The sequence below is a fragment of the Passer domesticus genome, chromosome 7 (genome assembly GCF_036417665.1).
Source record: "Passer domesticus isolate bPasDom1 chromosome 7, bPasDom1.hap1, whole genome shotgun sequence".
NCBI classification, from domain to species: domain Eukaryota; kingdom Metazoa; phylum Chordata; class Aves; order Passeriformes; family Passeridae; genus Passer; species Passer domesticus.
Window position 1 is genome coordinate 15,727,889 of NC_087480.1, and position 20,759 is coordinate 15,748,647.

Here is a 20,759-nt window from a genome sequence, read left to right on the forward strand (position 1 = left end):
ATTCTGCTTTGCCGGGCTTTCCCTGCAGGCACACCAGAGAGTCCCAGAGGGCAGCAGAGCCATCAGGCCACTGATGGCAGGGCCACACTGTCACCTCTTCCCAGGCAGAGGAGCTGGGAAAGGCTTGGGTGAAAACACAGACTGGAGCTGGTCAGTGGAAGCTCACCTGGAAGGAATCAGGCAGGGCTTTCTTAAATCCCCCCTTTCTCCCCAGCTTTAGGGCAGGAGGGTGTCCCAGCACAGCCACAGTGCCCAGTGCCAGCTGCAGGGGTGACTGCTGCTGCCTTCCCCTTCTGGGGGAGAATTAAACTAGAACAGCCATCAGCAAAACAGAAGTGACCTTGGCAAGTCAAACAGTTCATTTCAAACCTGTCTGTGATACCTGCATTTCTATAGCAACACAAATAGGAGGTTTTGCTTACAGTGTCTTGGTCATCTAAGAATAGCCACGTTTCCACAAAGTTCTTAAAAAAAGACACAAATGCTAGTTTGGATATTAAGATTAATATATTTAATCTTTCTTGTTTGTAAAACAAGACATAAATTTGTGTATAGATATAACATATATTTTTTTATTTATATATAATATATACAGACAATAAAAAAATTTTCCTCTGTATTAGACTGAGAGATTTATGGAGGAATGATATAGGCATAACGGGGAGCTTTGAAGAAACTCAGAGTTTCATACTAGGTAATTCCCAGGGAAAAGGAAAACACGTCTCCCTGTCAGCCTTCAGCACTGTAACAGGCCTTGCCCACCATGGACTGAAGTCCCAGTTGGCTCTTCCACTGGATATTTGCTACATGGTTCTTGAAATCAGGAGGCTGCCCCAGAGCAGGGTGCTCCGTGCCTTGCTGGCAGCCACGGGCCAGGGGAGGTTATTGCACTCCGAGGATGCGCACGTTAAAAGCACATTTGTGCATTTCCATAGCTCCTATGGAAGAACGAGACATTTCCAATGTGCATATTTATCAGAAATAATAGAGATGGGAAGCGACGGATCCCTGATCATCCCCAGGGGCTGGGGCGAGCTGCCTGGGCTGTGCCCTGCTGCCCAGCCAGAGGGGGTGACAGGGACAGGCACCGGGATCCCGGCGGGACGAGAATGCAGAGGGTGGCAGCGTGAGGGCAATGCCATGTGTGACCTTGCATTTCTCTCCTTGCTCTGTGTCGGAGGGTGGGTGGCTGCAGGGAAACACCAGTTAAGGCTGTCTCATTGATTGTGTCTGTTACTAGACTGGGAGGAGGAGGGGAACCTTGGATAGGGAGGAACACAACTAGGAATCATTTTACCATTCACCTAGGAGTGAAGACAAAAAGCCCAAAGCAATCAAAAAACCCCAACTCCAAGTAAATAACTACCTCAGAGAATTAAATAATGCTTCTCATGGCAGTCAGCCTGGTGAAGACAGAAAAAGAACCCAATACCCTGGCAAGGAGGACAGCCCTGCCTGACTCACGGTCAGAGCTGATCCAGGGCTCCTCTCTGATGGTCACAGTGAAAAGAAATAGGAGAGGGTTTGGGCTGAGCCTTGGGGGCATGAACCTAACCTCTGGAGAATGGTGTGACAGTGGTCTCCCCCCATGGAGCTGCTGGCCCACCTTCTGGCTTGCAGTGGTCACAGATCAATCAGTCTGGGTTCCTTGCAGGGTCTCTAGCATGGATTCAGCCATCCAGAAGAGGAATGCAGAATTGTTATGGTTGGAAAAGACATCTAAGATTATTGAGTGCAACCACTCCCCCAGCACTGCCAAGGGCATCACTAAACCATCTCCCCAAATGGCACAACTAAAGGTCTTTTAAACACCTCCAGGGATGGTGACTCCACCACTTCCCTAGGCAGCTTCTTCCAAAGCCTGACCACCATCAGTGAAAAAATTTTTCTTACATCCAATCTAAACTTCCCCTGGCACAACATGAAGCCTCTTATTCTGTCTCTTGCTACCTGGGGGAACAGACCGATCCCCACCTGGCTGCTCCCTCCTGCCAGGGAGTGGTGCAGAGCCAGAAGGTCCCCCCTGAGCCTTCTTTTCTCCATGCTGAGCCCCTTCCCAGCTCCCTCAGCTGCTCCTCATGAGACTTGTGTTCCAGACCCTTCCCCAGCTCTGTTCCCTTCTCTGGACACGCTGCAGCCCCTCAGGGTCTGTCTTGTCCTGAGGGGCCCAGATCTGGGCACAGGATTTGAGGAGTGGCTCAGCAGGGCCCATCAGGGGACAGTCACTGTCCTGGTCCTGCTGGCCACCCCATGGCTGGGACAGGCCAGGTGCCAGTGGCCTCTTGCCCACCTGGGCACACCTGGCTCCTGCTGAGCTGCTGCTGAGCAGCACCCCCAGGGCCTTTCCCTCCAGGCACTTTCCAGCCCCTCTGCCCAGCTGGAGCTGCAGGGGGTTGCTGTGACCCAGGACAGGACCTGGCTGACCCTCACACAACTGGCCTCAGCCCGTGGACCCAGCCTGGCCAGATCCCTCTGCAGAGCCCTCCTGCCCTGTAGCACAACGCTCCCACCAAACTGGTGTCACCTGCACACTGACTGAGGGTGTCCTCAAAAGATACTAAACAGGACAGGCCCCAGCACTGAGCCCTGGGGAACACCACTGGTGGTGGCCCCAGCTGGATTTAACTCCATTCCCCACCACTCAATGGGTCCATGCATCCATCCATGCATCCACCCATCCATGCATCCATCCATCCATCCATCCAGCCATCCATCCATCCATCCATCCATCCATCCATCCATCCATCCATCATCCATCCATCATCCATCCATCCATCCATCCATCCATCCATCCATCCATCCATCCATCCATCCAGCTTCTCCAGGAGAATGCTGAAGAACACAGTGAAGAACACAGTGTTAGATTTTTTACTAAATCTAGGCAGACAACATCCACAGCCTTTCCTTCACCCACAGAGAGTCACCCTGTCATAGAAGGAGTCCAGGCTGGCCAGGCAGCACCTGCCTTTCCCCTGTGCTGGCTGGGCCTGATCCCCAGGTCCTGTGTGTGCCATGGGATGGCACTCAAGATCATCTGCTCCGTGACCTTCTGGGCACCGAGGTCGCTCTGACAGTCCTGTAGCTCTGGATTGTCCCCACCTGCAGGCATGAAGCCCTTGCCTTTGAGGCAGTGCCTGTGCTCAGGACCAGAGCACTGGGGCCTAGGCTGGGAGAGCAGAGCCCAGGAGGGTGCCCTAGCTCTGTGCCAGCATTCTGGCAACCTGCCCCTGCTGGGCCTGCTTCCCAAGCCCTAGCACAGCAGCAGGGGCTTGCACCCCAGAGATCCCTTCTGCTGCTAATTATGTTGTGTTTGTGGGCCAGGAAGATCCTGGAGGCAGAAGAGTTGTTTACGTGGCAAGACACTGGTTTGGTTCCAGACTGCCCAAATGAAGCCAGGAGATCTCAGCTCTGCTCCTGATAGCTCACTGGCCCACCACAAACTGTGACAAAGGTCTGCAAGGTTCTGGTCTCTGCAAGGTCCAGAACCCCATGGAACCAAACTGGTGTGGAGATGGGGTGCCTGTAGCTCCCAAGTACTGTCACCAACAAGCCAGTGTGGGACAACAAGCAGAGAAGCTGCTTGAGCCCCTGGACCCGCTGATGGCACAGATTGTGACAGGGCACGAATTCACCCTTCAAACCCATCACCAACACCACCATGCATTCTGCAGAGATCAAAGAGTGTCTTGGCTACTGCAAACCCCGGTCAACGTGGGCCTGCAGGCATCGCATCCTCACCAGACCTGTGAGATTTGAGAGCATGGCCTGGCACACACTGCCTTGTTGGTCTTCACAGCTGGCTTTACTTATTGATCAGCGTCTTCAGGGAGCGTGTGAGGGTGCTCATGACCGTGGCGACCGTGGCTGACTGGCGGGCGAGCTGCTCCACAGTCTGCTGGTGGCTCAGCGTTCTGGCCGTGGACTCCTCGGCAGCCTTCAGGAGGAAGGTGTAGTTTCTCACCACCTCCTCCACCTTCATCAGCAGCTCTTGGCGCTGGGACTCCGAGCGCACGACGTACACCAGCCTCACAAAGGTCTCGATGAGGCTGCTTAGCACCTGGAAGCTGCTCGTGATGGCGGAGAGCATGTGGGTGGGACTCTTGTCGACGGCGGCCACGCGGCGGCAGGACGCCCGGAACTCCTTGAACTTGAGGGCCAGCTCCTGCTTGTACTCAGCCAGCTGGGAGATGTAGGGTTTGCAGTCCCGGACCTCAGGGCTCAGCACACACTGCCTCAGGATGGTCAGGAGCTCGTTGGTGTCCAGCTGCACCTGCAGAAACCCGTTGGGGAAGCTGTAGGCATGGCCTCGAAGGGTGTTGATCTTTGCCAAGCTCCCCTCAAAACTGGAGGTCCTTAAATCTATCTCCTGGGTCTGGCTCTCATTGGGACTGCTGCAGGCTGTTGCGTCAAGGACCTGAAGAGTCCTGCTCATGACTGGGACCATCTGATTGTCCAGCTTCATTCCCGGGAGTATCTGCATGGGGATGGAATAGGACAGCTCATCCTTCTCGCTCCCATCATCTGCAACATCGCATTTTCTGTAGTAGAAGCAGTACCGGATGGAGCAGCACTTCTCATCCTCCACGTCTTCATCCCGCAGCTCAGCTGGACTTGGGTACATCTCCTCCTGGACAGAGAACACTGCCGAACCCTTCTGGTTCTTTTTGTCCTGTGCTATCTGGACGTAGGAGGGGTCAGCCACTCCAGAGGCCTCCTGGATTTTGCTCTTCAGAACAGGACAGAGGATGCTGGGCTCAGGCTCTTTCTGGGGGCCTTTCTGCTTGGTTGTGTAGATGTTCTGGTAGACGTCAGAGGACAAGGATGTCCTTTCATTCTTATCTATTTCACTGACACTGTAGCGACGCAAGAGCTTCCTGTACTGGGGTGCACCCATGCACTCCCCGCGGGAGGTGCAGGTTGTCAAACAGGACATGCCGTTCTCTGGATCTGACCGGTTCTCTCGGGACTCTAAACTTGTGGATCGTATCCGTTTGCCTTTGGAAGGGCTGCTCATGCTGGTCAGCCTAATGGCTTCTACCTGCTTCTGGTCATCTGCGACTTTATCCCTGCCTCTCCTCTCCACCTCTGGTACCACCAGCTGGTTGGGGGGTGGCCTCATTCCCCTGCAGATCCGCTTGCAGTCACAGCTACGCCTTTGCTCCCTGGACATCCCTGGGACTTTCTGCACGGGACTGCTCCTCAGCTGGCAGCTGCAGCGCCCAGGGGCAGGCGGGTGCAGGTACTCCTGTGGCGGGAGGTCACCTTTGCTCTTTGGCTTGAGCAGCTCTTCAAGGAATTCCAGCTCATACTGCTTCACCTTCTGCAGCTGGGCCTGCCGCTCGTCCGTCTCCTTCTTCAGCCGCGTGGGAAATGTGGCAGAGAACAGGTTCCTAAGCCTGAAGGGAGCTTTGGGGGCTTTGGGTTTAGCTGGGACATCAGCATCTTGTTGGGTTACCTCCAGGACTTTCTCTACTTTTTTGGAAGGCACAGTGCTAATCTGCAGGCTCTCGGATCTGGGCACCAGCTGGATTGGCCCTTTGGCTTCCTCACTGGTGCTCCTGAAAGTGCTACCAGGTGATGGAGAGTGCACATTGCTGCTCTCAGCTTTTAAGACTTTGGCCGAGCTTTCCTGTTGTATTTTCTGTCCTTGGTTTGAAGGAGCTGAGTGTTTCTGCAAGACGAGGCTTGTGGCTTCCCCACCTGCCTTCTGACCTGTCTCTCCGCTTGCAGCTTTTCCTGGAGCATCTCTACTCACTTTTTGCTGGTAGCTTTTAGAGGCAAAAGTCTTACTGGACATCATTTCCTCACCTGCTGAGGCAAGGTGGAAAGCTTCAGCCTGACTGCCAGGAGCTTCCTTAGGATTTGGAGAAACTTCACAGTGCTGCTGCGGAGAGACTTGCTGCTGCTGCTGCTGCTGACAGTTGCATAATGTCTCTGCAGTTTGTGGACCTCCTTTAAGTGTCAGAGGCTTGCTGCTGGCTGATGCACAGCTGCTGGTACCATTCATGTTCTGTTCTTCTTTTAAGGCTGATACCACTTGGGGAGCTGAGGCTTTTGCATTTGCCACTTGCTGCAGAGCAGCTGAAGCCATGGCTGGAGTTACACTGCTTTTCTGATCCAGGAGCAGCTTGGAGCCCGGCTGCACCTCTTTGGGCATCTTCTCTTGTAGATCCTGTGCCTGCTCCCTGCTTGGGGCTGCTGTGGCATGCAGAGATACCTCAAAGGCAGCTTTTGTGTGACCTGCAGCTTTGCCCTCAGAGCTTGGCACTGAAGGCCCCTTGCTCTGCTCACTGAGCTGGGGGGTCAGGCCTGGCTGGGCAGCCGAGGTGCAGCTCTGCTCCCCGTGCTGCTGCTCCTGCTTGCTCTTGCAGTTGGTAAGGCTGGGACTTTGGGTGGAGAAGGCTGGCTTCAGTGAGGGGCTGGGGTCCTGGCGGCTCAGGGCGTAGGGGGAGGTGAGAACAGCCTGGGCAGCACAGCTCTGGATTCGGAAAGGCAAGTCCTTCCTGGCCAGGAGGTTGTCTTTGTTGATGTGTTGGGTGAGGAAGTAGGCTGCGTTCTGATGCTGCTTCATAGCAGAGACCATCTCCGAGACATCGGTCAGCTCCGAGGAGTTCGTTTCGTGGCCAGAGTCCAAGGATGACTCAGGAGTGATGGCAGCCAGGACAATCAGACCTGAGGAGGGACACAGAGAAAACCCCACAACAACCCTCACACCACAGTGCTGTGTGGAGGAGAGGGGAACTCCTTGCAGCAGGAGGGTCCCGGGAATGCAGGGCACATTAGAGAAACTTCTGCGACTTCTCACAACTAAGAGTTAAGGCTTGTAAGGGAAATCACTTGTCAGCATGGAGCTGGCTTGATAGCTCAATTCAGCAAGAGCTTCTGGCCCAGGAAAAGATCCTGTGAAGCTTTCCATTGTTGGTGGTAGCAGAGCTATAGGGATTTGTCTGGCACAAGAACGAAAATTGGGCAACAGGTACTCTGCCATAGTGAGTAGGGCAACCAAGGTGGGAAGAGGGACAAAGAACTGTGCTGCCAGCAGGCTGGTCCCTGAGTCACCCATCTGGCAGCAGGTTTGCCTTGTGAAGGCCTCACACACTGCAAAACCTGGCTGGGAACCTGCAAAGACCGATGGCCAAAGGTGCCAGCTGAGTGGGGTCACGGTGGGAGGAACTCATGCTCACAGTACTGGCTGGTTAGAGATGTGCCCCAGCATCGTGGCATGTGGCAGATTTGGGATAAAGAGAGAGACTCCTTCAGCCTCTGTCAGGGAGAGGAGTCCCACCTCAGCTTCTTAGGAATCTTCTGAGCAGCAACTTGGCTGCTCCTGCTACAGCCTGCTGCCACAACTTAGCTTTTACTAGAAGCTGCTTCACAGTCACTTACAGGATGGGAGGAGACTAAAGGGAAGGATGTGCAGTAGGAAAGAAAGGCTACAGGGAAAAAAGGGAGTCACAGCCACTAAAATACCTGCTGTCTGCTGTGGTGGGGGATGTGGACAATCCTCTGAAGCAGCCAGGGCTTCCAGCGCCTGCAGGGTGGACACCAGGGCATCATCCAGCTCCTGGGCGTGGTCTCGCACGGTCCGTGGCTGCACGCTGTCGATCAGGGTGACCGGGATCTCGTCGTAGAGGATGCCACAGAGGTGCCGGCCCTGCTCCTGGCCCTGGGCAGCTGCCCGGCGCTTGGGGTCGTCCTCGTCGGAGCTGTTGTCTCGGAAGCCGGGAGGGGGAGCGGCGATGGCGGGGAGCAGGGATGTTGTCTCGTCTTCTTCCTCGTCATTCCCGGGAGGGGGAAGCGACATCAGGTCCACCGTGGTGTCGCGGGTGCTGCCAGGCTTGCCCCCCGTGCCCGAGGCCAGCCGGCTCTTGATCTTGGCTTGGCAGGACTCGCAGTACAGGCGCGGGTGCGTGTCGATGGTGTGTGCCCTGGCCCTGCTGCCCTGCCTGTCCTGCTCAGGGCCATCCGCCTCGTACTCCTTCGCTGCCCCGTTGTAGCCTTGGCCAGAGCTTTTGGAGGTGGGGTCAGATTTGGTCCTGGGACGAGTTTCCTCAAAGAAGATCAGGTTTTCATTGATGTCCGTCCCGCTCTCTCTCTCCTTCCTCTGCTCTCGCATGTGCAGGTAGCAGAAGCGGATGAGCTCCGAGTCCGAAGCCCTGGTGGCAGGAGCCCCGGCTGCTCCGGTGACAGTGGCAGAGCCACCCACCAGCCCATTCTCCTTCTTTCCCATGTGCCCTGCCGCGGCAGGCCGGTGGAAGTTGTGTGCGTTGATGTAATCTAAACCAAAACCACAACAGGCACGTTAGTGCGGTGTTACATTTCAGTTAAATGCTGTGCTCTGTCTCACCCCTCCAAAATGTACAGTTTATCCCAAGATGTGATCCTCCCCTGAAGGATCTGTAATCCCATTGGTCCAAGTCTTACTCTGTGCCCACCTTGATCTCCCTGTTAAGCTGTGTGAGGGAGACCAGGCTCTCTCTTTGCCCTTCTCTTCCCCAGGCTCTCCCCCTTTCCCCTTCCCCCTCAGTCACCATGCTGCTCCTGGGGGTGGGACCCCAATAAACCCTCATCAATCAGCACCCTCAGAAGCCGTGTGGAGTCTCCTTGCCCGCCTGCTGCTGCCAGCCAACACTTAGCTTAGGGGGACCCCCAAACGAGCAGTAACACATCAGCAGCAGCACCTGGGTGAAGGGAAAACAGTGTGGGGAAGTTCCTGCTCGGCCTGGAGAAGCTCCCGTGTGCTCTCTGCCCTCCACTGCACTGCAGTGGGACACCCACGCTCCCTGCAGCACAGCCAGGCCACCTGGCTCTGGAAAACCTGCTGGGCCTGCCTGCCAGGAACGAGGGCAGGAGAAATGTCCTGCACCACACAAGGTGTTGGAAGGGACATTTCAAGGCCGTCTGGTGCAATCCCCCTGCAGCGAGCAGGGACACCAACTAGATCAGGGTGCTCAGAGCCATGTCCAACATTCAAGGAAACCTTGAATGCTTCTGGGGATGGGAACCTGTGCCTACACCTCACCACCCTCATCATAAAACCTTTCCTCCTTGTATCTAATCTGAATCTACTCTCAATTTAAAACCACTCACCCTTGTCCTATAGCTACAAGCCCTATTAAAAAGCCTCCCTGGAGCCTTCTCTTCTCAAGATTAAACTTCCAACTCTCTCACCTAGGAGAGGTGTTCCAGCACTCTGATAATCTTCATGGCCTCCTCTGGACTCTCTCCAACAGCTCCATGTCCTTCCTGTGCTGGGGACCCCAGAGCTGGAGGCAGCACTGCAGGTGGGGTCTGACCAGAGTGGAGCAGAGGGGCAGAATCCTCTCCCTCCCTCCCCTGCTGCCCACAGGGCTTTTGCTGCAGCCCAGGACACTCTTGGCTTTCTGGGCTGTGAGCTCATGTTGCCAGCTCATATCCAGCCTCCATCCCCCAGCATCCCCGAGTCCTTCTCTGCAGGGCTGCTCTCCATCTGCTCATCCCCATCCTGGGTCAATACTGGGGTTGCTCTGTCCCAGGTACAGCACTTTGTACTTGTTGAACCTCATGGGATTCCCACAGGCCACTGCTGGGGCTTGTCCAGGTCCCTGTGGCTGTCCCTGTGTCCCTCAGGCATTTCAATGAACGACTCAGCTTGGTGTCATCTGCAAACCTGCTGAGGGTGCTCTCAATCCACTGTGTCCTTGATGAGGACATGAAACAGTCCTGGTCCCAGGACAGGCCCCTGAGCTCCATCCCTCTGCTGGGGTCAGGGCTGGCCAGCACAGGTGACACTGGGACAGGGATGGGGGTGCTATCACTGACCCCCCAGCTGTGTCCAGAGTGCAGCAGGAGCAGCCTAGCTGCTCCAACACCGACCTGCAGCCTCAGCCTGCCAGCTCACATGTTACATGGCAAGAAGGAGTTGTTGCCATTTTTGGGTAATGTTGGCCACACCAAGCAGTGTTTGTCAAGAGACTACTAAAAGTGGAGCAATATTGCCTTTTGGGGAGACATCCACTGTAGTTTGGCTGTGTTCCAGTGACAGCCACCCCCCAGCCCTTGTCCCTCGCTGCCTGTGATCCGTGTGCTATTTCCATCTGGCTGACAGCTACTGGATCAGGCTGGCTGTAACAGAGCCTGCTGCTCTTGCTGTTAACCACCTCCCAGTGACAGCCTCCCCTTGTTCCCTCGTGCAGGGAAAGTGGCTGAAATGCTACTTGAATTTCTGGCCAGAGGTCCATCCCTCAGGAGGGGAATGTGTCTGCATTGCAGGCTGGATTGTGCAGCTGTGCTGAGCGCGGCTGCCGGGGGATGCAGGCTCTGTCTGACCAAGGATAAATTAAATCAAATAAATCCTAATTAAATTCATTAGCTCGACAAATTGGACAATTTGTCTCCCCAAACACATGTTTGTATTATACTGTTCATCACCTGCAATGCTAAAATCCCAATAAAAACAAAATGTCTGTGATGCCTGGCCACGGCAGCGCTCAGGAATGACAGCTGTGTGAGGGAGCACAAGGCTGCCAGAGCTGGGGGTGTGTGGGCTCTAGAAGGGTGGCAAGGCTGAGGCAGAGCCTTGCTGGCTGCCCATGCCAAGCCAAGGCCTGCTGCTGAATGGGGCCAAACCCCCAAAATCCAAAATCCAGCTGCTGCATGCTCAGGAAGGAGAAAACTTCCTGACAAGGAGCTGAGAGAGCAACTAAGGGCACAGAGCTGCTTGGCTGATGATGGCTGATGGTGAGAGCAGGGAGAAGGAGGGACAGGGAGGAGAATCACCTGTGCAGCTCCAGCATGGCACAATGGAGGGCAAGGCTGTGGCTATGGGTCCACAGGGAAATGCAGAGATGGATCTCACTGACAACATTCAGACAGCGTGTGCATTTCTAAAAATGTCTGCTGTTCAGCAGGAGGCTCTAATGGGCCTCAGGGAAGATGGATGTGCTCTTCTACTAGGTAAAAGCATGGGCCAAGGCTTGATTTTACATTTAAGATTCTGGCACAGTCTGCCTGCAGCCTGGGAAGTCTGGGCTAACTTAATTCATCCCAGTGGGGCTCTCTCCTGCAAGGATGTGCTAATGATCAGCATCCCTGCTCCCTGTGATCCGCCCAGCTCCGACAGCTCAGCCTGCAGCCCTGTGGGGAGAGAACTGTGAGCAGACTGTTTGCCCAACACACCCTAAATCCCCTCCTTCTGAAGGGTGCCTGAGTGACTGGGCTGAGGGCTCTGGGTCTGCAAGGGAACTGCTCCACTCCAGGGTCACCCGGGCTGTCACTGCACCCAGGGGGATGGACCAGGCCACCAGAGAGGGGCTGGCACAGAGCCACTGCTGTCCCACCCGCTGGGACTGCCTCTCACACTCACTCTGCCCCTCAGAGTTACTGAGACTGGTAACTGAGATTGGGTACTGGAGACTGACAAGAGCAGGGCAAGATCTACAACTCTTTTTGGGAGAGGTTTGGATGAAGACCCTGAAGCAAAATCTCAGGAAAAAATTCTGGCTAGAGTCACAGTAGCTAGAATGTAGAAAAACACAATTTGCACATGCTGAGCATCCCCTGAGAGGCCAGGAGCTGTGGGTTCTGCCAAGCTCCTTCCAAGCCCCAGGGTGTGGGATGCTCTCCACTTCTCTGACTCCCCCAGCCACGTGCCCCCTGTGTCAGAGTGGCATAAGCCAGGGAAGGACCACTCTGATGACAGCTAAGCCAGTCCAATTACAAACACCCTCTGCTCACAGCAAAATGTGATTAAATGCATTTCCACAGGGCAGCCAGGGTAGAGCACAGGGACAGCTGTCAGTCAGAGACACACAGGAGGAAAGGAGAGGAAAGTGTTTATACTTACACCAAAATCACCTGCCAGGCCTTTTCTGGATTCACTGAGGTTGCTGCAGATGCTTTCCTGATCCCTCTTGTGAGTGTGTCCTCTCACAGGTGCCAAATCCATGCTTGGGTGCCTTCCTCAAAGGCACCAGGTGCTTTCCCAAGGACCCTCTGCACTCCTCCCACCTCCCCAAGCCAGGCCCATCCTGGGAAGGGAGTTTTGACACTGGCAGCTAAACTGAGGACTTGTCACAGCTCTCTGGAGCTGCAGTGTCACTTGGGAGGTCTGGGAGTGACCTTCCAGAGGCTGCTGGGTTGGTATGCTGCCCATCTCCAGTCACTGAACCCATATTTTATTTTTCCTATACAAAATATATTGGATGTGAACACCTGGATGGAGCAGCAGCATGTGGTTCATGGTTGGCTCTTGTTTGAAATCACTCTTGAGAATCATTGCTCTTTTTGGAGGGTGACTCACACCTGCAATCCCTCCTTAAGGGACAGCATTGGTGCCTGTTGGGACAGAAGCTCCTGCTGTGTCCAGACCAGCCTTCTGCTCCCTGAAAAGCTTGGGATAGCCAAGTTCCCTTCCTGAATTAGGAAATCAGCAGAGCAGCCATGCTCACAGGGGCTCAGGCCCCAGGCTGGGGGCAGCAGTGTCCAGTGCAGCAGGAATGCAGCCCCTGAGCTCACACACCCAGCTGGGAGCAGGATGCCAGCCAGGGAATGTGTGCTGATCCCTGCAGCACCGCACAGGCTGCTCTGTGAGGGCCCAGCTTGTGGCTGGCAGCCTTACAGGTGTCCTCAAACAGCTCCTCCTGGAGCTGCTCCAGGAGCTGCCACCACAGCTCAGGGGGAGGGTTTGGGGCCTGAGCTGACACCACAAGTCATTTTGGCTGACCCAAAATGAGCAATGCCTCCCTGCTCCTTGGTTTGTGGTTGAAGAGGGAGTGTGCTGGTGCTCGGGGAGGATGGGAGCAGAGGGGAGCTGTCAGAGAAAGCCTTTCCCTTCCTGATGCTGCAGAGCGCTGAGCACAGGGAGGGAGGAGGCTGGGCAAGGGGCTGGCTCAGAAAGCAGAGGCTGAAACGTACCTGCCTTGATAATCTGAGGTGGGGGTGGCTGGCTGGGGGCCCTGGACAGGATCATCTTCTTGGAGTCCACCAGGAGCCGGCAGTAGCCTGCGATGAGGCAGGCAAAGTTGGTGGCTTCAGGCCACTCCATCAGCAGCACCAGCGGCTGGAAGGCAAGAGAGGCACAGGGAATGAGGGCCACTGGCTCAGCTGATGGGGACCAGAGCTGCACAGGGGCTGTGCTGGGCCCTGCACTGGTGGAACTGGTGAGCTGCTGGTGCTCCCAGCACTCCCAGCCAGCTGCACAGCCTTGCTCCAGCTCACCCATGCCGTGGCTGTGCACAGGAGGGTGTCTGGCTGCAGCTGTGATCCTGCTTGCTGGCTGCCCCGAGGATGAGGGACACACAGCAATGTCCTTCTGATCCTCTGTGTCCACGTCAGTGCTCTGAGCCCACCTGCAAGCACCTGTTCAACCAGCAGGGCCTTGGGAGGAGCACAGGGTGTTTGGGATTCTACAGCTGTCAGAGCCCCTCTTGCATTGCAGGCACTGTGTCTCCCTGCTATAAATGAAAATATCTGCTTCCAGCAAGATGCCAAAGGAGCCAAACCCCATTACAGGTTCCCCCAGCTACCACTCTGAGACTGTGGATCTTATTTAAACCTAACCCTCTGGAAAATTAAATTTGTGCTTAGGAGCAGATGGTGCCTTCCCTTTTAGGAGAGCATTTATTTGCATGCTAAAAAAGATCTTTGCTTTAAAGAGAAATAAAACTCAGACATGATCTGTGTGACACATATAACCTCACAGCACAATCTAGCAGCAGACAGTGTGACTCCCAGTTCCCAGACTGTCCCAAAGAGAGATCAGCCAGCCCAGGGAAGCTGCTGGGGTGGGATTCACTGCTACCCACCCAGTGAGGCCCTGTGCACTGCTGGGAGCAGGCTGGGCAGAGCAGCCTCTGTCAGCACAGCTCACCTGGGAGGTCCTTGCTCCGTCTGAGCCCCCAGCACTGCTCAGGACAGACCCATGAAATGGAAAAAACTGACAAGTGCCTTCAACAGTTATGGCAAAGGCAGCTCCTGCCCTCACCTTGCACAAAGCACCTCCACCTAAAGGACCTTTGTACCCAGGTACAGGGGATGCTGAACTGCTCTCAGGCTGCCTGTCCTGCCACACTCAGCCCCTTGCACACTGAGAGCCCTCCAGGACTCAGAACTCATTTACCACATTCAGGGAACACCAAGGCTGTTTTAACAAACACTTAAGCCTACACAGTGTGAAAAGCATTAAAGCTATTTTGGTTTTCTTGTTTTATAACCACAAGAGGTTCCTGGTACCCGCTGGCCAGTTTTGTGCTCTGGTTAATATTTGCTGCTAAGCCCCCGAGCCAATTCTGGTGAAGCAAGGCCCACCTTGGGCCAGTGCCATGCTCTGCACCATAAAGGGAAACAAACTGGGGTGTGAAGCCATCAGCCCTGGGCAGAGCTGCATGAGATCCCCAAGCCTGGCAGATTTCTCCCAGGGCCAGGGTAAAGAAGTTCCCTCTTTGGCTGCTGTGCAGGAGGATAAAGGAAAAGAAATAACTTGATGTGGAAGAGGAGCAGCCTGACAAGTGAACGTGCCCTGCTGAGAGGCTCTGCCCCTGCCTGCTTGACAAGGATCTTTCTGAATCTTGGAAAATAAACCCGAGATGACACAGATCAAAGGGGAAGTACCAAACCAGACAGAGAGAGAGGAGTGAAGAGGTCCTCAGCACAGCTCAGAGGAGGCAGCACGCAGTGGTGGGGGTGACACCTCTTAGCCCAGCTCCAGTGTTGACATAAGTGATGAAAGCAAACCATGTGTTCTGTGTGTGAAGCATCCTTAAAACAAGTGGCTTCTACACAGGGCTAAGCCCTCCTGGATTTTTCAAGCCATCTGTTGAATATTTGTGTATTCCCCTGCTCTGTTCTGCAGGGTTTGGAGTGTCAGCAGCAACAGAGGGAGAAAATCCCAGGGGGAGGGAGGCAATGGCTGATAAACACCCACTGCTGGGAGATTAAACCAAGAGGCCAAGGTGGGCTGAGAGTCCCCTTCCAAAAGGAAAAGCAGGGGATAGTCTCCACCATGTGTGAATCCCACCAGGGCAGAGTGGCACAGGGCTGTGAACCTTCACTGCCTCCCTGCCAGTGCTCACCATGCAGCCCAGGGCAGCCCCAGTGCCCCAGCTGGTGACCAGCATCTCCAGGACCCAATTCCATGTTTGCTCAGCTGCCTCTGCCTCAGGATGCTCCCACCCATCCAGGGATGGGACTGTAGGTTCTGGCTGGCAGGACACAGCCCCTGGAGCAGTCCTCCTGAAGGGTGACAGGACTGAGGCACAACAACCCTGACTGATGTTTCTTCACTACAATGAAACACCAGGGTGCTGCGAGCTTCCTACCAGGTCTCCAAGCAAGTCTGTTGCCCTGATTTTTCTAAGTTTTTCATCTGATCTTTACATTCTTGTAGCAAACTTTCTGGCGTGCTTTCTGTAAAAAACTTATTGTTTTGCATTCTTTTATGGAGGAGGAGAAATTTGATGGACTGTTGGTTTGTCCAGTGTCATTGGAGAGGTGGCACTGTCACCCTCCAACCCACTGTCACCTTTAGAAATCTATAAATGTTGGAGTCAGAAAATAAACTTCCCTTTTCTACCTTGAGAGCAGCAGCGTGTCTGGGTCGTGTTGTTTTGTGTCCTACAGTGACACAAGTCCAGCCTCCAGAATGGCCTCCAGCAATAAATGCATGGCATGCAGGGGTTAACTGTGGCACTCTGCCCTGAAAAGGAGGAATCTTAAACCTGGTTAACTTTACAGCTTAGAAAAGATTACTGTGAAATACTGACAGGGAAGCTGTGTGAGAGTTCTTCAATTGCCAAGCATTTAAATATTGTTATTGGGGATTAAATGAGGTGCAGCTTGGAGCCATCCCCCCGTGCTGTGGATGTGTCATCTCCTCCCCGTGGCCTGGGAGCCCACAGTGCCTGGGTCTGTGTCCTGCTCATGGCTTGGGAGCTGTTCACAAAGGCACTGCTGGGGAGCAAAGCTGCTGCAGTCAGGCTGTGATCCTCCCTGGCCCTGCTGGCTGCTCTGCTGCTTGCTGACAGAGCTCTGGCACAGGATCTGAGCCTTTCCCACACGGGCTTACAAGACCCAGCCTCTCTCTTCCACTCCACTAAGTAGTTCTGCTGAGATTGCAACAGCTCAGCTGCCTTTGAGATGTCCACCCTGCTGCCACATCCCCCTGAAAGTGGCCAGCAGATCTGGAAGTGATTTATGGGCTCGAGAGACGAAGAGACACCATGCCTGCAGCAGCCCTGTTCCATTGGGAAACGATTCCACAAGGAGGAGGTGCCAGGGGTGGCAGCTAATGCAGGTGTTATTTTAGGCACTGGCACCCTTGGCCACCCCGTTCCACGTGAGCAAGGCAAAGGAGATGGTGTGGAGACAGCCAGGCACGGCGAGCTGAGCAAACATTGACTCTGTGAGCAGCTGCACCAAGCACGTCCAGCTCGGGGTGCTGAGGGGTTCAGATGGCACATTCAGGGCAGCTGTGTGGGGAGCAAGACCTGCAGTCTGTGCTTTGGGTTTCCTTGGCTTCTGGCAAATGGGATTCATCTCCTTTCCCTTAGAAACATCCTGCCAGAGGCAGTGAGGGCTCGTGCCTGAGGTCAAGCCTGGCCTGGTGCCCACAGGCTGCGTTTTTTTTGTGAATTTTTATTGTGAATCCCTCTGTATCTCCCTGCAGTTTTTTCAACTCGCTGCTCAACCTCAACCAAACCCAACAAAAATGCAGCACCCTGGAAGAGCGTGAATCTTCCTAAGTTTTCTAAACCCGGGGGTGCAGTAGGGCAGAGATTTGTGAGAGCAGCTGGAAGGCAGGGAGGGCAAGAGCGGTGCTGTTCCTGAGCCCTGCTCCCTGCCCTGCAGCACCATGGCCCAAGGTGCAGAGCCCCTTGTCCCAGCTGCTGATCAGGAGATGACATTGATCACTGATGTGGAACAAGCTTTAAACCTGGTTAACCCTGGCTGTCCTCCCACCAGGCACCTCTGGGCTGTCTCACACCCACCAGCCCATCCTCTTCCTCATTCTCACAGCACATTCCTGCTGCTCCAGCCCCTCAGTGGCCCCCAGGGCTCTGCTCCCTTGGGAGGGCAAAGCAGAAATGCCTGGCTGTGCTTTGTCAGCACAGCAGCACCTTTAGGGTGAAAACTCTAAGTTTTACACAGAACCAAACTTACTGGGATAATCCTACTGCTCTAAACATCAGATTCCCAGGTAAAGCTTCATCTCTGACCTGTAATGTGCCAACGTGTAAAGAAGCAAATTTTCACAAGGATGATCTTCCCACATCTAAGTGTGTAGCACCAGCCTGAAATTATTGATAGCTTGATCTTTCATGCATAATGGTTTTCCTACATTTTCTAGGCTCATGAGGAAAGGACACCTTTTCATTCAAAGTTTCCTGATTGACAACCAGTCTCTCTGTGAAGTAAAACAAAATATGTTTATACTGGATAGAAGAAATGACTTTTGCATTAGCTTATTATTGATAAAGTGATTTTTCTATAATGCCTTGCTTTTAAATAAGATCTCAGTGTCCTTCTGGAGGGTATTTTCTTGCTCAAACAAAGGTCTGCAGGAAATTTTCTGGCCAGGGTTATGCTAGATGATTTTAACAGTCCTCATACTGAAATTAATTTATGACCCAATCTATTCATACTATAACCTCTAAGATTATATGCATTTCCTTTTAATCTCCCCCCTTTATCATGTACTTTGGGTCCTACCCTGCTTCCTTTAATGCAGTGCAGCAGAAAGATGGGAGATGAATTTACATAATTTATGTTCCTTGGTTTACTTGAGGTGCACTGCCAAGTTTTTATTTAATAATACAGGCACCTGAGCCTAACGAGGCAGCAGCCAATTTTTCACTTCTACTTTGACCTTTCCTTCTCTCCCCTGAAGCATTATTAACTCAGCTCTATCAATACCAGGCTGCTTGTGACTAGGATCACCATCTCCCACTTGTTGATCAATAAGGGTGCTGCCTTGGTTAGACCTGCAGGGTCTCTCTCTCCTTCCTTAGAGGGCTGCATTTTTTGGTTGGCTTTGGGACCTTTTTTTTTTTTTTTCTTTTGTTTTTTTTTTTTTTTTAATGAACAAACCAAATTTGGTTTTGCAGGCTTGGAAACTCATCCTCTCCACATGGTGTCTGCGTGTCTGCCTCTCCTGTTTCTGGCTGGCTCCTCTCCTGGGTGCCTGCAGGCAGTGCTCTGGGTGGTGCTGAAGCTGGGAAGTGCTTTGCTTTGCATCCCATTCCTCTGCTTTTCATCCCATTCCTCTGCTTTTCATCCCATTCCTCTGCTTTGCATCCCATTCCTTTGCTTTGCATCCCATTCCTTTGCTTTTCATCCCATTCCTCTGCTTTTCATCCCATTCCTCTGCTTTTCATCCCATTCCTTTGCTTTACATCCCATTCCTCTGCTTTACATCCCATTCCTTTGCTTTTCATCCCATTCCTTTGCTTTTCATCCCATTCCTCTGCTTTGCATCCCATTCCTCTGCTTTGCATCCCATTCCTCTGCTTTGCATCCCACTGCAAGCAGGGATCTGTGTCTGCCCCTCCCACCCAGGTACCGAGCCAAATGAACTCTCAATCCCTCCCTCTCCCCCACGAGATGATGATGGCATTTCAGGATGGTTTCATGCAAATAAAGATTAGTTTGGTGTAAGCAATCAGAGCTGTCACCCATTGTCACTCCAAAGCCTTGCTCTTCCTGCAGAAGAAATCCCAGGGGCTCCAGTCAGTGCTTGCAGGAGCAGGAGGAGGCTCAGCCTGGCCTGCCCTGGTGACTCTGAGGGGGCTCCCCACTGTTTTCAGACTGGGGTTTGGCAAATGCACATCAGGCACTGGCCTCAGCCCCAGAGCACATCCCTGCCCTGATCAGCCCAGGGGGCAGAGCAGCCTTGGGGCTGGTTCCAGCAGGGAGCTGGAGGTCCCTGGGGTCCTCCTCCATCACCTGTGAGAGGAAGGGGCTCCTTGGCTCCTTCCAGGAGGGGGGAGAGGGCTGAACCCCAGCTGTGCATGGTGCTCTTTCTTCCCTGGCAGGCTGGAAGCATGCCCTGGAACACCAGCAGCAGTACCCACGTTCCAGGCACAGCAGCAGCAGCAGCCAGGGACCTTTCTGAATTAATTTTTCCTTTGGTTTCCTCTCTCAAGTCTTGATCTCAGCTTAAGCACTGGCTGGCTGCAGGCCCTGCTGGGAGACCAAAGTCAATTACCCCGATGCCTTTGATTGAATTGTGGCTGGCAAACAGCCAGTGCCACGGGCTGCTGCCCCAGAGCCCAGCACAGGGACAGGGCACAGCCTGGGACTGCTGCTCTGCACAGCTTGTCCAGGCTCAGGTGATCCAGCTGTCCCCAAGCACCTTCTGCCATTCACATTCAGAGTGCTTCAGCAGCCTTTTTCCCAATGTCAAGACTGTTACTAACAAAAAGCCCAGCGGTGTGCAGCTGTGTAAATCAGAAAGGAGAAATGCTCCATTGGAAAAGCCATTTCAGAGAGAACAAACCCTCTGCTCCCCTGGGAGCCGTGGAGCTGCACAGCCAGGGGAGCCTGGAGCTGACTGCTCCCACACCTCCTGCACGGGGAGCCTGGGGGAGCAGGCACCTGCTGTGCCCCTCCAGGCTGCCAGGCTTGCCCAGTGCCAGGCTGACATTGTCCTTCCTGGGAGGCACAGGAGGACTTTGCAGTGCTGCACCAGGGAGGAAGGGAGGTGCATGCCTGGGGCTCGATTGTGAGCTGGCTCAGAAGCACTGGCCACTCTGCAGTGCTGGTCTCAGCAGGAGGGGGAAGCCCCTGGGAAGGGCAGAGCGCCAAACCTGGCAAGATGCACTTAATGCATAGAGATCACAGGAGACACCTTGTGCCACCTCCCTGCCCCAGCACATGCATGAGCTCCAGGATCAGCACCCAAACATGAGGAGGAAGAAGAGAGAAGCAACAGCCCCAGCAGAAGAAGGCTCTGTCAGGTGAGAATGACCCCTGGAAGCTGCCAGATGACCACTTGCAGCACTGCAGTGCAGCTGGGGACATTGCAGTCCTGCCCCCAGCTGCAGGCTGGGAACATTCTCAGCATTCCCAAGCAGCACTGTTCACTCCTTCCCTGGCTGTTGAGACAAAACCTGCTCCTGCCCTCCCTGCAGCTCTCAGAGACCTTGCAGGGAACAAAAATCCTTGGAACCAGCAGCAGAAGCCTGGAGGTTTCTGTTCTTCTGTCCCGGGGTTGTGTGGCTCCTCTCTGAGGGGTTCTGTCAGCATTTGCCCCGCTCTTGCCACAGTGGCAAAAGAAGGCAAAGCAGAGGTCCCAGCCCTGGGTTTGGATCCCTGGTCTGTTTTAAACAGGAATTGAAGCCCAGGATGGAAAAGCTCCAAAACAAACCAATTAACTACCTAGTGAATAATTCATAAGACAAACAGTATTTCTTTTCCGTCCAAAATAAATGCAAATGGTTTATGATCTCCTCAAGCCTGTTTGTTACCTGAAAATCTCCCCCAGCTCCTTCCTGGCTGAGGGCTGAGGTGAGTCTGGGCTGTGGTTGCAGCTCAGCAGCAGGTGAGGATGTCTGGACTGTGCTGGCTGTTTGCTCAGGGTGTTCAGACCTCCCAGCTGAGGGCTACTTCATGACCTGACCCCCTTTTTAACCCATTTTAGCTACACTTAGAAATTCAAGATGGTCTTTCTGCACAAAACCCTAAAGCATCCTTGACCATCTGTGTTTCCACAGTAACTCAGTGAGCACCTCCTACAGATTCAGGCTGGGAGCTGCCCCAGCATCCCCTGACAGCAGCAGTGCCAG

The 20,759-nt window shown here is 53.9% G+C and overlaps 1 protein-coding gene across 11 annotated transcripts in view; it reads right to left on the reverse strand.

Moving 5' to 3' along the window:
- Window positions 1-488: 488 nt before the first annotated feature.
- FRMPD3 (FERM and PDZ domain containing 3) overlaps window positions 489-20,759 on the reverse strand; it is a 60,889-nt gene continuing 40,618 nt past the window's right edge. For all 11 annotated transcript variants that reach the window (XM_064427118.1, XM_064427113.1, XM_064427115.1 and 8 more), the window contains 3 exons: window positions 12,895-13,039; window positions 7,471-8,277; window positions 489-6,672 (listed from right to left, as the gene is read on the reverse strand). In XM_064427118.1, coding sequence (XP_064283188.1) covers window positions 3,803-6,672; window positions 7,471-8,277; window positions 12,895-13,039 — 3,822 coding nt within the window. In that variant the 3' untranslated portion in view covers window positions 489-3,802. The remainder of the gene's footprint in view (window positions 6,673-7,470; window positions 8,278-12,894; window positions 13,040-20,759) is intronic.